General features: G+C 46.1%; 2 protein-coding genes across 3 annotated transcripts in view; one reads left to right on the top strand and one right to left on the bottom strand.

Moving 5' to 3' along the window:
- PXMP4 (peroxisomal membrane protein 4) overlaps positions 1–6936 on the bottom strand; it is a 45466-nt gene extending 38530 nt beyond the window's left edge. Inside the window, exons 1-2 of the mRNA XM_063960216.1 lie at positions 6749–6936; positions 2369–2431 (exon numbers count right to left, since the gene is read on the bottom strand). Coding sequence (XP_063816286.1) covers positions 2369–2431; positions 6749–6861 — 176 coding nt within the window. The 5' untranslated portion in view covers positions 6862–6936. The remainder of the gene's footprint in view (positions 1–2368; positions 2432–6748) is intronic.
- A 409-nt stretch (positions 6937–7345) lies between these two features.
- Positions 7346–15042, top strand: part of ZNF341 (zinc finger protein 341) — a 156039-nt gene continuing 148342 nt past the window's right edge. For both annotated transcript variants that reach the window (XM_063960219.1, XM_063960220.1), the window contains exon 1: positions 7346–7446. In XM_063960219.1, coding sequence (XP_063816289.1) covers positions 7416–7446 — 31 coding nt within the window. In that variant the 5' untranslated portion in view covers positions 7346–7415. The remainder of the gene's footprint in view (positions 7447–15042) is intronic.

The raw sequence follows: 15042 nt of genomic DNA on the forward strand, positions 1-15042 counted from the left end.
GTAGCCTAAGAAGCCCAAGCTAGCTGCAAGCAGGTAGGTTCGCTTCTTCTCCCCTTAGTCCCTCGTTGCAGTGAGCCTGTTGCCAGCAGGAGAGCCCCTAGTGTGCATCCAGCTCGGCCGGGCACAGAAATCTAACTGAGGTCTGGAGGAGGGGCAAAGAGGGAGGAGCCAGTGCACACCAGATAGTACCAAATCTTTCTTATAGAGTGCCCTGCGGAGCCCGTCTATTCCCCATGGTCCTTACGGAGTCCCCAGCATCCACTAGGACGTCAGAGAAAATAAATAAAATAAACAAATTTATATTATATATATATATTATATATATATATATATATATATATATGTTCAATAGGGATAAAGTCTCTGCGCCTTCAGTGCTTTGGTGTGGAAACTTCCATCTGTGTATAACAAATAATATATGCGTACCAGAAATATGATCAAGTTGTGCCTGTGGTAGTGTCTTTAATTGGTCGTCTTCCCTTGTCCTCTTACTCCATGTATGAACACCCTCAGCGAGGTGTTAAAACACAATTTTCATAGGCAGAGAGGGAAGATTTGTGTCAGCAAAATGCTCTTAATATTATAAAGTGACTTGTGACTTATTTGTGCCAATATATAAAATATTTTTTATATAAAGTGCTCTGTGCCTATAGTGTTTCAATAAACCACTATATTATATGTGATTTCTAATATACTCAGAATCACACCCGAGTGGCTTAGAATAAATAAAAAAAGGAAGGTAATAACTCACTCCTTTTAAGAATGCTGCTCCTATGAGGTAATCCTTGACAAAGTACAGTACCTCTAAAAGGAAAGTTTTTTTTCTTTTGGTATTAACATTTATAAAAATGTGATCAGAGTGGACACTCAGGATTTTTCAAAGAATAACTTCAAAACATCAAAAAGGAGACTGCCGAAGCCTCAAGCCAGTCTCATATATTCGACTGATCAGAATTCAGCTATTTCCTATGTTTCTTGCAAGGACACTAGAGTACCACTGGCTGTCTGTTTGGAAAGTCCATTTTTGGCAGGATCTTGCTGTTTTCACCTTCCTTTTGAAAGTTAGAAACATAGGAAATAGCTGAATTCTGATCAGTCGAATATATGAGACTGGCTTGAGGCTTCGGCAGTCTCCTTTTTGATGTTTTGAAGTTATTCTTTGAAAAATCCTGAGTGTCCACTCTGATCACATTTTTATAAATGTTAATACCAAAAGAAAAAAAACTTTCCTTTTAGAGGTACTGTACTTTGTCAAGGATTACCTCATAGGAGCAGCATTCTTAAAAGGAGTGAGTTATTACCTTCCTTTTTTTATTTATTCTAAGCCACTCGGGTGTGATTCTGAGTATATTAGAAATCACATATAATATAGTGGTTTATTGAAACACTATAGGCACAGAGCACTTTATATAAAAAATATTTTATATATTGGCACAAATAAGTCACAAGTCACTTTATAATATTAAGAGCATTTTGCTGACACAAATCTTCCCTCTCTGCCTATGAAAATTGTGTTTTAACACCTCGCTGAGGGTGTTCATACATGGAGTAAGAGGACAAGGGAAGACGACCAATTAAAGACACTACCACAGGCACAACTTGATCATATTTCTGGTACGCATATATTATTTGTTATACACAGATGGAAGTTTCCACACCAAAGCACTGAAGGCGCAGAGACTTTATCCCTATTGAACATTTGTATTTATGACTCAGCGAAATATGAGTCAATAAGAAAGTCTATACTGCAGCCCCTACACTTGGGAGTGCTGTTTGGAATTGTCGTGAATGGTTATGCACGAATTTTGTTTGATTAATTTATTTATTGTAAACGTTTAGGTATTAAGCGCTCGTTATACACCTTTTTTGCACATATATATATATATATATATATATATATATATATATGTATGAAGGCACCCTCCAACGAATATTTGTGTCAGCACGAGTGCGGGTTCGTTATTGGGACTAATATATATATATATATATATATATATATATATGGCCCGGGAGGGGTTGTGTGCACACGGATCCTGTTCTGCGGGATCCCGCAGAAGATCCAGCCAGTGACACACAGGATTTCAGTGCGGCACAGCCACACTGTGTGAACACATACATTGAAATGTATGTGTTCACTATGAAATCCCGCTGTCCTGTCATCCGGCCCGACCGCAGCCGGCGGCGGGACTGCCGCACATGTGCGCAGGAGAACTTTAAATATTCTACCTAAATTACTAGATTGGAGAGCAAATACTCTCCTTGTGGAGCATATTTCTGGTTATGCTGCACATATTATAGTGGTTCATCTCCTGTGTCACAAATAAAGAATGCCACATCGTTCCACATATAAGGTCATAAAATACATTACCCTCCACTCTTAAACAGGAATGTCATCACCAGTGCATGTGGGGCTCGAATCTTAGCTCCATATCTTTAAAAAAAAGAAAGATAACAGAAAATAATTACTTCACAGTCAATAGAACCACTGGCAGCAGTAAAACCTGCAAGATTTATATTCCCTTTAGTCATGACAACAGAAGCTGCAGCGCTTTGTCTAATAATCTCATCATAAACCTTTCAACATTACAAGGTTTGGGACTTTCCTGGAGATTTATTTCCATGATTGGAATTCTTTCTTGAGGGGGTATCCAACTTCAGATTACTTTTATCTAGTGTGTGTGTGTGTGTGTGTGTGTGTGTGTGTGTGAGAACGTATTAGCTACCTATTGGTATCTTTGCCTTGTGACATGGTCCATGGCACACAACTATGGGCCTAATACAGACTGGATCACTACAGTCTGAAGCCCTTTGCCGAGTGCGCTCGTGCAGCGTGCGCACCCTGGGAGCCCAGTGAGATGCTAAAAGTCAAAAGAACAACCACTGGCAGCAGTAAAACCTGCAAGATTTATATTCCCTTTCGTCATGACAACAGCATCTCAGGGCCGTCAATCAGGCAGAGGCGGTCGCTGGGCGGGAGGGGGCATGCCAACAGTGTTAGAATCGTTGGCGGGGCGCGATCCGTACAATGCAGGTGTGTCCGGACCGTTGCGGAGGCGAGCCGTGGGGGGCTGCGAGACATCACACGCAGCCGCTCCGACCCAGCTGGCAGGGAGCTACTCAGCGGGTGCAAAAGCAGCGATGCTTTTGCACTCTTTCGAGGGGTTAGGGCCTGACATGCGGGGCTGGACTAGCCCTGTGCTGGGCCTCCCCCTGCATGTCAGAGAATCTGATCGTAGATGTGCTATATTTAGCACATCTATAATCAGCTCTGAATCACCCCCAGTGGAAACAGAACCTGGGGCGAGCTTAGCTCGCCACCGAGCCCGCAGCGAGCTCGCAAGGGGCTTTGTTGCGCTCCCCCCTGCCGGCATTCTGCAGCCAGGATACCGGCCGCCGGTAAAACAGCCCCAGCCTGATGGCACTTGCAAGCCAATAAATATAAGTGATCTGAATAAAAGAACGTTTAGGTAGCAGAAATGTACATAGACGTCTCACATGGTCCCACCATTTAATAGGAATCTGCCTTAGCTACAATACAAAAGTACAGGAACAGTGAATTATGAGCAATACGGTGGCAGGATAGTGCTAAATACCATAGGCAGAGTCATGTAACAGAATACATGGGATAGACAGTATGTAGTTGACATGGGGGATGTACTGGACATTGGGCTGTGTATGATGGACAATTAGGCCTGACGTACGCAGTATTTCATGTCTAATACACCAAACATAATCTATGCAAGTCGGAGACAAAATGAGTGCGCGTACCTCACAGTGGATTATGGCCCTCATTCCGAGTTGTTCGCTCGGTAAAAATCTTCGCATCGCATCGATTTTCCGCTTAATGCGCATGCGCAATGTCCGCACTGCGACTGCGCCAAGTAAATTTGCTATGCACTTAGTAATTTTACTCACGGCTTTTTCATCGTTCTGGCGATCGTAATGTGATTGACAGGAAATGGGTGTTACTGGGCGGAAACAGGCCGTTTTATGGGCGTGTGGGAAAAAACGCTACCGTTTCCGGAAAAAACGCAGGAGTGGCCGGAGAAACGGAGGAGTGTCTGGGCGAACGCTGGGAGTGTTTGTGACGTCAAACCAGGAACGACAAGCACTGAACTGATCGCAGATGCCGAGTAAGTCTGAAGCTACTCAGAAACTGCTACGAGGTGTGTAATCGCAATATTGCGAATACTTCGTTCGCAATTTTAGGATGCTAAGATTCACTCCCAGTAGGCGGCGGCTTAGCGTGAGCAACTCTGCTAAAATCGCCTTGCGAGCGAACAACTCGGAATGACCTCCTATTTGTGAAAAAGTGTACTAGTGTGAGCAGCATAGGTGAGAATAGGGTTGGTTTTTAGTAATGGGGAAAGTACTCAGAGTACATTTAATGGTTTGAAGGCTGGGTGAACAGTCCCTTCATGCGTGGTAAGGTACTCTATAGGTGGGAAGCAGCAGCACATACGCAGGGGTGAGAGTTGGCTATCAGAGGGATGGTGAGGTCAGTGTGTGGGGAAACATTTTGAGAGAAGATTTGAGATGTGTGAAGGAGTGTTGTAGACAAATATAAATAATATTAACTGTATTCTGAATGATATGGGAAGCCAGTGTGGAGATTCTCAGGAGCGCAACCGAGTGCCACATCCACTGCATTCCTCTGCAAATCCCAATGCTATGCCACATCCACTGCAAAACTCCACTGGTTCCCCATAGCGATGGGCATTAAAAGCTGATGGTTGGCAACAACTGATGCCAGCTCAATGTAAATGGGTTAAGGTGGGTACACACTAGGATGACTTGCATACGATGCAATGTCATCAGTGAGGGGACCTGGCAGGGATGCCGGCATTGGCAAGTGCAAATACACTTGCCGATGCCGGCAGCGACGAGCAACGGCAGGGAGGGGGGTTTGAGCAGGGGCCATTCTACACACATCAGCATGGCCCTTAGTGGCGATGTTGCCCGACGGGTCCGACGGACGATGTCAGGTCCAACAGAAGATGCCGCTGACGAGACGAGGCATGGTAGCGCGCATCGTCAGTGACGTAGTGCATATACACTAGACCACATCGTGAACAATGTGTCCAAATCAGGCGTACATCTATGTTTTCAAATTGTGCCAATATCGTCCTAGTATGTACGCACCTTTACCCATTTGATATCAGGATTGCAACGGTTGCTACTAACACATGCTTTTTTGCGGATGCCCATCCAATGGGGTCAATTCTATTCGGCAACTAAAGAATAGCGCCGGGAATTAGCTCCCGACGCTATTCAATTCAGCTAAAGTTAAGTCGGCGATGTCCCGTTCTCGCCGACTTAACAGGTAGTTTTGTCGGGAGAACGGGCATTCTCCGACTTAACTACCCGGCGCGAGGCTGATTCCTGACAGAATCAGCCTCACGCCGGCCGCGAGGCAGCACTTTTGTCGGGTTTCTTCTCTCATCCCCCGGGGATGAGAGAAGAATTCCCGACAATTGCGGGCAACTAGTAGCAGAATTGAATAGCGTCGGGAGCTAATTCCCGGCGCTATTCTTTAGTTGCCGAATAGAATTGACCCCAATGTGTAATTCAGTATCTACAGCTGTGAACACCTGGGGAGGTGTCAGCAGCTCAAATCCTATGTGCATGTGTGAAGTTATGCTGGGTACACACGGGAGCGATGTCGTTACAAAACAGTTTTACATCAAACACTGTGCTTACATCCTGTGTACCCAGGATTGCGCGCTCCCGTGGTTGCATGCGACAGACGCTTAGTTTGATGTGCGGCAAATCAAACCAAGCATCCGTCGCTAGCATCCCGTTTTATGTTAATGATGGACGGAACATGGTCATTCCGTCCTTCATTAATGTCACCCCAGTGTGTAGAGGAAATTCGGTCTGATGGGGATTCGTTCCTATGTCGGAATGAATACCTGTCACGACAGTGCGTACCCAGCTCTACTAACTAACCTGCACATATGCACTATGGACCTAATTCAGTAAGGATTGCAAAATTTGCGATTCGTAATCCTGCCAATTATCGAATGACTGCACATGTACAGCAGTCGCATTACATACACAAGTAAAAACAGCGACAGATAATGTGTACACATCGTGATCGCAATGCAGCCGCTGTTTGACTAACAGAAAGCCGGTGTTTTCTGGGTCTGTCTGAAAAAATGCAGCTGTGCCCAGGCATTTTTAAGGAGGGTTTCTGAAGTCAGCGATGACCACTTCCAGCCTCTTGTGTTGCAAGAATTGTGGATGACCTTGCCTGGCAGATAGGAAAAATCGTAGAATTTCCAGGAACTGCGATCAGCCCGCATATTGCGCTGCATTTGCAATTTCTGCAATGAGCGTTTTTCCTCTACTTCTGGGCAGCAACTATTTGATCACAGCAACTGCATTTTATCAGAAACTGCAATCCTTGCTGAATAATGTCCAATATAACCATCACAATGCAAACTGTGATGGCGACATCTACACCACGTTCGATTGTCATCACTAGCTCCCCATAGCCTCCATAACACAGATCTGCATAGTATGGTGGTGATTTGCACACAGACCACTTAGCAATTTAAAGGGACTAATGTTTGCTACACATTTAGGATGGCCTTTGAGACTGGAACAGATGGGCGTGGGCCGCGGGCACCGGCAGACATAGAGACACTGCTGTATTCGTAATTACAGCCAAACTTAGAACTGCCTCAATCATAAGAAAGCTGCCGGCTCCCTATATCAGCCCCACAATGGCCGCCTCTGCCCTCACACTGCTCCGTTGCGGAATCCTTTGATGACAGCCAGGGCAGCGCGGTACCGCTTCTTCTTCAGCAGCTCGTTCACGGCGCGCAGCAGAGATCGGGGTAACACAGACGCCGCCATCCTGCTGCTGCGGCTGCCCGGACACAGCTGCCTGACACTTCCGCATGTCTACGCCTCGCACAGGTGCCAGCCAGCGGTGCAACGTCTATAAGTGGCCCGGCGGGAACAGAGCACCGCATACGCAGTTCCGGAAAAATGTAACTAGGAAACGCAAGATTTCTACACACTCCTCTGTATTGTTAATGGTTTTCCAATATTTGTACGTTAGGTGTACTGAGATAATAAAATAAATCTCACCAATAACTAGCGTGATTACGTATATTATGGTAACATAACGTCCTGTAATAAATGTGCAACGTCAGTATAATTCAGATCACTACTTTGTTCTAAACACGTAAGTCAATATACTCATATTTTAAGTCTATATGCGTCACAGAGCAGACAGACAGTATAATATGAATCGTGATTTTATTATAGTAAACTGTAACACAGGCAGGGAAGGAAGCATTAGCTCATCTATTGGCAGCACCGGGCGCCCCCTGCCGCCCATTCCCTGCATTACACCGCTGCACATTTCCCATAATGCTGCTCATAGGACATCTGCAGCCTGCAAGATGGCGCAAGCAATATTTGAGGCATTTGAAGGTAAAAGCATAAAAGGAATGAATGTTATGTGACATGTACATATATATGGGTGTGTGCGGCGAGGTGCTCCCCCAGGCAGGAGCCAGGCAGAGGACAGGGCTGGAGGAGGGGACAGAGGCTGTGTGAGGTCTAGCAGGGGGGGGGGGAAAGGCTTCCGGGAAAAGCTGGCATTGTAGAGGAGGAGGGTGGGAGACTAGCGAACTGGAACAGCAGCAGAGGACATCCTGACCTAATCCTATATATGCTGCAGCAGTCTCTCTCATCATGCTGTAGGGTACTAGATGCATTTTGCTGCCTATACTGTCAAAAAAAAAACCTGACAAAGAGATCGACTATAGATAAAGACACAAACATTAATAAAGTGTACGCAATTAACTACAGCAAAATGATGAACTACAATGATCAGAGACTATCAAGCCATTTCTAAATAGTATAGTAAATATTATTTTATTGTATATACAACAAAATAGCATCATTAATGGTCAGTACCCACTAGGTAATTTTGTAAACAATAGCGCTCATTTTTACCCTCCTGAGTGATATTGTTTACAATGTAGTCCAGTGTGTATGCTGCCAGCGATGGCTGATGCGCGCTTCCAGGGGTCGCTGTCACCAGCACATGCAGCTCAATCTGCCTATATCATCAGATGATGCATGTTCGGGCTGCCCGCCGCATAACGTCACTATGCGATATCGCATAGTGTGTATGCACTATGTCCACGGCCTGGGAGGGGAAAAACTATGCAATATCGCGCACAGAGCGTATCGCAGAGTGTGTATCCTCCATTAGGGCAGACAACAGCAGCGACTATACCAGGCGCCGTGTTAACCAAACCCAATTAGATTATATCTATAGATAACAAAGAATGGGTATACCCACAGCAGGTTAACAGTGAAAAAAGGGAAACTCTTAAATAATGGAATTGCCGTAGTAGCCTTAGCTGTATTCCCTTAAGTTATCTCAGATGCACCATTTCAAGAGATATTGTCTGTTTTTTATTAAGGCAATACAGCACCGATGGCTGGTAGAAATATTATTAATTCATTTTTGAAAGATTAAGTTGAGGTGGTGAGATGACATCCAATATGAAATGGCAGAAAGACATTCAATAACATCTCGATCATTGTTGTTAACTCGACAACAAACCCTATCCCCAGCTCGCTGCTTAGAAACCAACCTTGACTCTGAACCATTTTTTGTTCCCCCACATTCAATATGTTTCCAAATCATACATCTAAACAACGGGTGTGGTATAAAAGATAGAGAGTGTCTAGTTAGACAGTCAATAGAGAGACACCATATGTTAGTCAGACATTAGATTGACAGGGTCAAAAGGTTGACATGAAAAAGGCAGACAGTACAAAATGGTCGACAGGGTCAAAAAATCGACAGGGTCAAAAGGTCGACATGAAAATGGTAGACACCATGGGGTAAATTTACTAAGCTCCCGATTTTGACCGAGATGCCGTTTTTTCATCAAAGTGTCATCTCGGTAATTTACTAAGCAATAATCACGGCAGTGATGAGGGCATTCGTAATTTTTTGGAAGTCCTACAAAAAAAATACAAATGAATACACCATCGGTCAAAACGCGGCTGTTTAAGTATGAATCTCGGTAATTTACTAAGAAGTGCAAAGCAAAAAAAAAACAAACACTGCCGTGAAAAATTACAACTCGTAAAAAAGTGCTAAAAAAAAACAGACCTGCCTTTTTAATCCGTGATTGTATAGGCATGCAGGGATCCATGAGATCCGTGCATGTATATCAGTGGGAAGGGGTGGGAAAGTGGTTATTTTCTTTAAAAAAAATTGCGTGGGGTCCCCCCTCCTAAGCATAATCAGCCTCGGGCTCTTTGAGCCGATCCTGGTTGCAGAAATATGGGGAAAAAATTGACAGGGGTTCCCCCATATTTAAGCAACCAGCATCGGGCTCTGCGCCTGGTCCTGGTTCCAAAAATACGGGGGACAAAAAGAGTAGGGGTCCCCCGTATTTTTGAAACCAGCACCGGGCTCCACTAGCTGGACAGATAATGCCACAGCCGGGGGTCACTTTGATATAGTGCCCTGCGGCCGTGGCATCAAAAATCCAACTAGTCACTTTCTGCCCTGCGGTTGACCTAAAGTGACGTCACCGCTGAGCAGAAAGTTCCCACCATTGGTTACAATGGAGCGCATAGGCGCTACATTGTAACACTGCCGCGTGCCGCCTGTCACTCAGTACAGGAGCACACAGCCGATCAGGAGGGTGCTACAACGTAGCGCTCCCTGATTGGCTGAAGAAACCCACTTAGACATCAGTCAGAGTGGGTTTCTGGCATTCGGGGAAAGGAGTCCCATGTGAAAACATGGGGCCCCTTTCAGTTCGTGGCTTGGCTTTCCGTTTTGTTATTTTATTCAAGTACCTGGATTACAAATGGTTGCCCCGAGGACCCTGGGACCCGGGATCTGGTGAGTAGAATTTATTCAACAGGTACCCCTTGGATTCTACTGGAGAAGAGGACAGACCCTCGTGTGAACATAAGGTAAGTATGTATGTATGTTTGTGTGCATGTATGTAATAAATCTTTACTTTCACGGTGTGTGTGTCTTGTCTTTTTTTGGGTATTTTTTTAGTAGTAGTACTACAGGTACCAGCGGGCCCGTTTTTCCGCCGCATGCTGGTACTTGTGGTTCTCCAAGTACCAGCATGCGGGGGAGGCTTGCTGGGCCTTGTAGTACTGCTACTAAAAACAATATCTTTTCATTATCACAAAAGGCTATCAGCCCCCCCATCCGCAGCCCATTGGATGGGGGGGGACAGCCTCGGGCTTCACCCCTGGCCCTTGGGTGGCTGGGGGGGGGACCCCTTGATTGAAGGGGTCCCCACTCCCCCAGGGTACCCCGGCCAGGGGTGACTAGTTGGATTTTTGATGCCACGGCCGCAGGGCACTATATCAAAGTGACCCCCGGCTGTGGCATTATCTGTCCAGCTAGTGGAGCCCGGTGCTGGTTTTAAAAATACGGGGGACCCCTACTCTTTTTGTCCCCCGTATTTTTGGATCCAGGACCAGGCACAGAGCCCGATGCTGGTTGCTTAAATATGGGGGAACCCCTGTCATTTTTCCCCCCATATTTCTGCAACCAGGATCGGCTCAAAGAGCCCGAGGCTGGTTATGCTTAGGAGAGGGGACCCCACGCAATTTTTTTTTTGGATTTTACAGTGTTTAATTTAAAAAAAAAAAAAAATGAACCCCAGCACGGATGACACAGATCCGGCCGAGATTCATTGTAAAAAAGTCGGCAGTGTTTTGCTAATCACTGCCGTAAAAAAAAAAAAAAAAACACGAATGACATCGACATCGGAACAAAAGAAAAACCCGAATACGGCAGCTTAGTAAATCCGTCGTAACAAATTCAAAAAGTTGCAGTTTTACACTTTCGATGTCATTCGTGATTGAACTTTGACTTGAAACGGGAAAATACGAATGTTAGTAAATTTACCCCCATGTTTTTTGTATTTTTGTGGTTTGTGTGAATATTTTTGTCATCTGGGACCCCCAATTGTAGAAAGGCATACCCTCGTAGTGCTCGGTAGCTCGCTGCGTTCGCCACAAGGTTTATAACCAACTCTATGCCGACATGGATAGAGAAGGTATGAAATAGTCCAAAAACATGTTAAATTTGTAAAAAAACATTTGTCTATCTTTTTTTATGTCGACCATTTTACCATTTGCATGTCGGCCTTTTGACCCTGTCGACCTTTTGTACTGTCTACCTTTTTCATGTCGACCTTTTGACCCTGTCGACCTAAAGTCTGTCTAACATATGGTGTCTATCTATTGACTGACTAGACACTGTCTATCTATCAACCGGATACCCTAAAAAACATAAACACTAAAAAGCAACAGCCCCGGGATATTCGACCCGCCTCTGAAGAAATAGTGCTGATTGGCTGTTTCCAGTCAGCTGAGGTCTGTTTACTGTACTGCACTGTGAGCACAAGTTTGAAAAGCAATCAGCACAGTTCTCTGCACTCCTTTGGACCTAGTTCTGCACTCCTTTGGACCTAGTTCTGCACTCCTTTGGACCTCATTAGCCATGGCAAACTGGAGTGATGAGGAAGTCAGGGAGTTGCTGCGGATCAGGGGTGAGGAAGAAATACATAGCAAGATAACTGGTACAGTCAGGGATGCTATAACATATCGCAACATCAGTAAAATGCTTGCGGCATCTGGATTTATTAGGTCCCATCAGCAGGTGGTCAAAAAGTTGAAGGCATTCAAGAAACAAGTACAGCTGAGACAATCATGAATTCCGTGCTGTGTGCTGGGACGTGTGCTCTGTCAGCCATGATTGCGGCACTGTGAACATTCCCCGGCCCCCTCCCTTTCTTGTAGAAAACTGGGAACCAATCAAGTCCTTTTAAAATGACATCACACTGGTTTTAAAATGGGTGACCCAGGTTGAGCAAAAAGACACCAACACAGGAATAACCCCGGTCAATAGTGCGATGTGAACGTCTCTTACCCGGATCAGAGCCGGGTCGGAGCCGTGTTCAAGTCCTGGCTCTGACTCGGGTTTGCGATGTGAAAGGGGTATATGTGCACTGCAGGGGGGGCAGATATAACATTAGCAGAGAAAGTTAGATTTGGGTGGGTTATATTGTTTCTGTGCAGGTTAAATACTGTCTGCTTTATTTTTACACTGGGATTTAGATTTCAGATTGAACACACCCCACCCAAATCTCACATGTTATATCTGCCCCCCTGCAGTGCACATGGTTTTGCCCAACTACTAACAAATTTACTGCTGCGATCAGATCTGAATTAGGCCCAAAGTACCAACCAAACAGCTCTTAACTGTCAGTATTCAAACACAACCTGTAAAATGACAGGAGCTGATTGGTTAGTAATTTATCTCTCACTCCACATTATCTCTTCCAAGCTTTGCTTAATCTAGACAGTATTTTTATTGAGAGCTAACAGACTCTTAGGGGGGCAATCCTATACCCCGTGAAGGGTGCGAGTTGTTGCAGTAATCCGCCCTGAATACTTGCCGATGTGTGCTGGCAATATGAACGATCTTGTTCAGTAATGAATGAGAAATCGTTCATATCGCTCAGTGTGTATGCAACAATGATGAACGATGTGCGGCCCCGCGGTCGTTCCACGTTGGTTCTCCGTCGCTTTGCAATGCAAGTCAATTTGGACGATGATTGATCATCATTCAGATCGATCATCATCAAAATGGAATGCATCGGCAAGTGTGTAGGGGGCTTTAGTCACTGAACTCACAACCCTCGTGTGCCCATCTAGTGCTGGACTCGCACATTTTTACTCGCAGCCAGGTGGAGCTCCGAACAAAAGTACTCAGTACTGTAAGTGCGTCATACAGCTGCACTTGCTTGCAACTACAAACTCATCACAAGTAAGATTAGAGTATGTATTCAAACTCATAATTCATTATTATTTTCTGAAGTTTTGTTTAAAAACAAAACTGAAATATGTTGCTTAAGTATTCAACCCCTACAGACTAGCACTGGATAGAATAGAACCACCTTTTGCTATAAATCTGTTGAGGTTAAGGGGTATATTCAATTGAAGTCGGATCCATTCCAACATTCATTTGTGGGAATGGATCCGAACTGGGCTATTCAAAGCAATCTCAATTTGACTTTAAAAAAAGTCGAATTGACATGCAAGAGCTGAGATGCGGGCAGAGGAGGAGAGCAGCGCAGGAGGAGACGGGGGAGAGCCGGGAGCGCAGCGTTACAGCAGCGGGCAGCGTAGCTGGAGGATGTCACAGCCACTGCTCACTGCAGCGTCCACCAGGCTCCAGCAAGCGAGGTTCCGCTTTCTGGAGCCGGGTGGACGCTGCTGTGAGCGGCGGTTGTGACATCCTCTGGCTACGCTGCCTTCTGCTGTCCCCCGTCTGCCACCACCGTCTCCTCCGGGGCTGCTGTCCTCCTGTTCCCGCGGCTCTCCCATCTCCTCTCCTCCGGTGCTGCTGTCCCCCTGTGCCCGCGGCTCTCCCATCTCCTCTCCTCCGGCGCTGCTGTCGCCCTGTGCCCGTGGCTCTCCCATCTCCTCTTCTCCGCTGCTGCTGTACCCCTGTGCCCGCAGCTCTCTGTCTCCTCTCCTCCTGCGCTGCTGTCCCCCATATCCCCTCGGCTCACCCCTCTCCTTCTCTAAGGTCCCTCATCTCAGTCCGACATTTTTTTATGTCGTACTGAGATGGTCGGAAACGGGGCCAAAACTTGTAGAATCCTGTCCTGACCGCCAGTCACATAGCTACATCCCAATATAACATGTGTAGAGAGAATTAGATTTGGGTGGGGTGTGTTCAAACTGAAATCTAAATTGCAATGAAAAATAAAGCATCCAGTATTTACCCTGCACAGAAACAAAATTTCTCTGACGTCCTAGTGGATGCTGGGAACTCCGTAAGGACCATGGGGAATAGCGGCTCCGCAGGAGACTGGGCACAAAAGTAAAAGCTTTAGGACTACCTGGTGTGCACTGGCTCCTCCCCCTATGACCCTCCTCCAAGCCTCAGTTAGATTTTTGTGCCCGGCCGAGAAGGGTGCACACTAGGGGCTCTCCTGAGCTTCTTAGTGAAAGTTTAAGTTTAGGTTTTTTATTTTCAGTGAGACCTGCTGGCAACAGGCTCACTGCATCGAGGGACTAAGGGGAGAAGAAGCGAACTCACCTGAGTGCAGAGTGGATTGGGCTTCTTAGGCTACTGGACACCATTAGCTCCAGAGGGACCGAACACAGGCCCAGCCTCGGAGCTCGGTCCCAGAGCCGCGCCGCCGGCCCCCTTACAGAGCCAGAAGTTGACGACATGAGACAGCCGGCTACTCAGCTTGTGCCTGTCCAGGGGTCTCAAATGCCATCAGGGGCTTTAAAACGCCCGTTACCTCGAATGGCAGACACAGACACGGATACTGACTCCAGTGTCGATGATGAGGAGACATACGTGACTTCCACTAGGGCCACACGTTACATGATTGAAGCAATGAAAAATGTATTGCATATCTCTGATAATACAAGTACCACTAAAAAGGGTATTATGTTTGGTGAGAAAAAACTGCCTGTAGTTTTTCCTGTATCCGAGGAATTAAATGAAGTGTGTGATGAGGCGTGGGTTTCCCCCGATAAAAAACTGATAATTCCTAAAAGGTTATTGGCATCGTACCCTTTCCCGCCAGAGGATAGGGCACGTTGGGAAACACCCCCTAGGGTGGATAAAGCGCTCACACGCTTGTCTAAACAGGTAGCACTACCCTCTCCTGATACGGCCGCCCTAAAGGAACCTGCCGATAGAAAGCTGGAGAATATCCTAAAATGTATATACTCTCACACGGGTGTTATACTGCGACCTGCAACAAACAGCCAGTTCCCAGGAACAAAAGCCCTCTCCCGCCTCCGCAAAGTCCTCAGCATGATGCTGGGGCTTTACAAGCGGACTCAGGCACGGTGGGGGCCCGTCTCAAGAAGTTCAGTGCGCAGTGGGCCCACTCGCAAGTGGACCCCTGGATCCTTCAAGTGGTATCTCAGGGGTACAAATTGGAATTCGAGACGTCTCCCCCTCGCCGTTTTCTAAAGTCTGCTTTA

This window comes from Pseudophryne corroboree, chromosome 3, assembly GCF_028390025.1.
Source record: "Pseudophryne corroboree isolate aPseCor3 chromosome 3, aPseCor3.hap2, whole genome shotgun sequence".
In the NCBI taxonomy this organism is placed as follows: Eukaryota; Metazoa; Chordata; class Amphibia; order Anura; family Myobatrachidae; genus Pseudophryne; species Pseudophryne corroboree.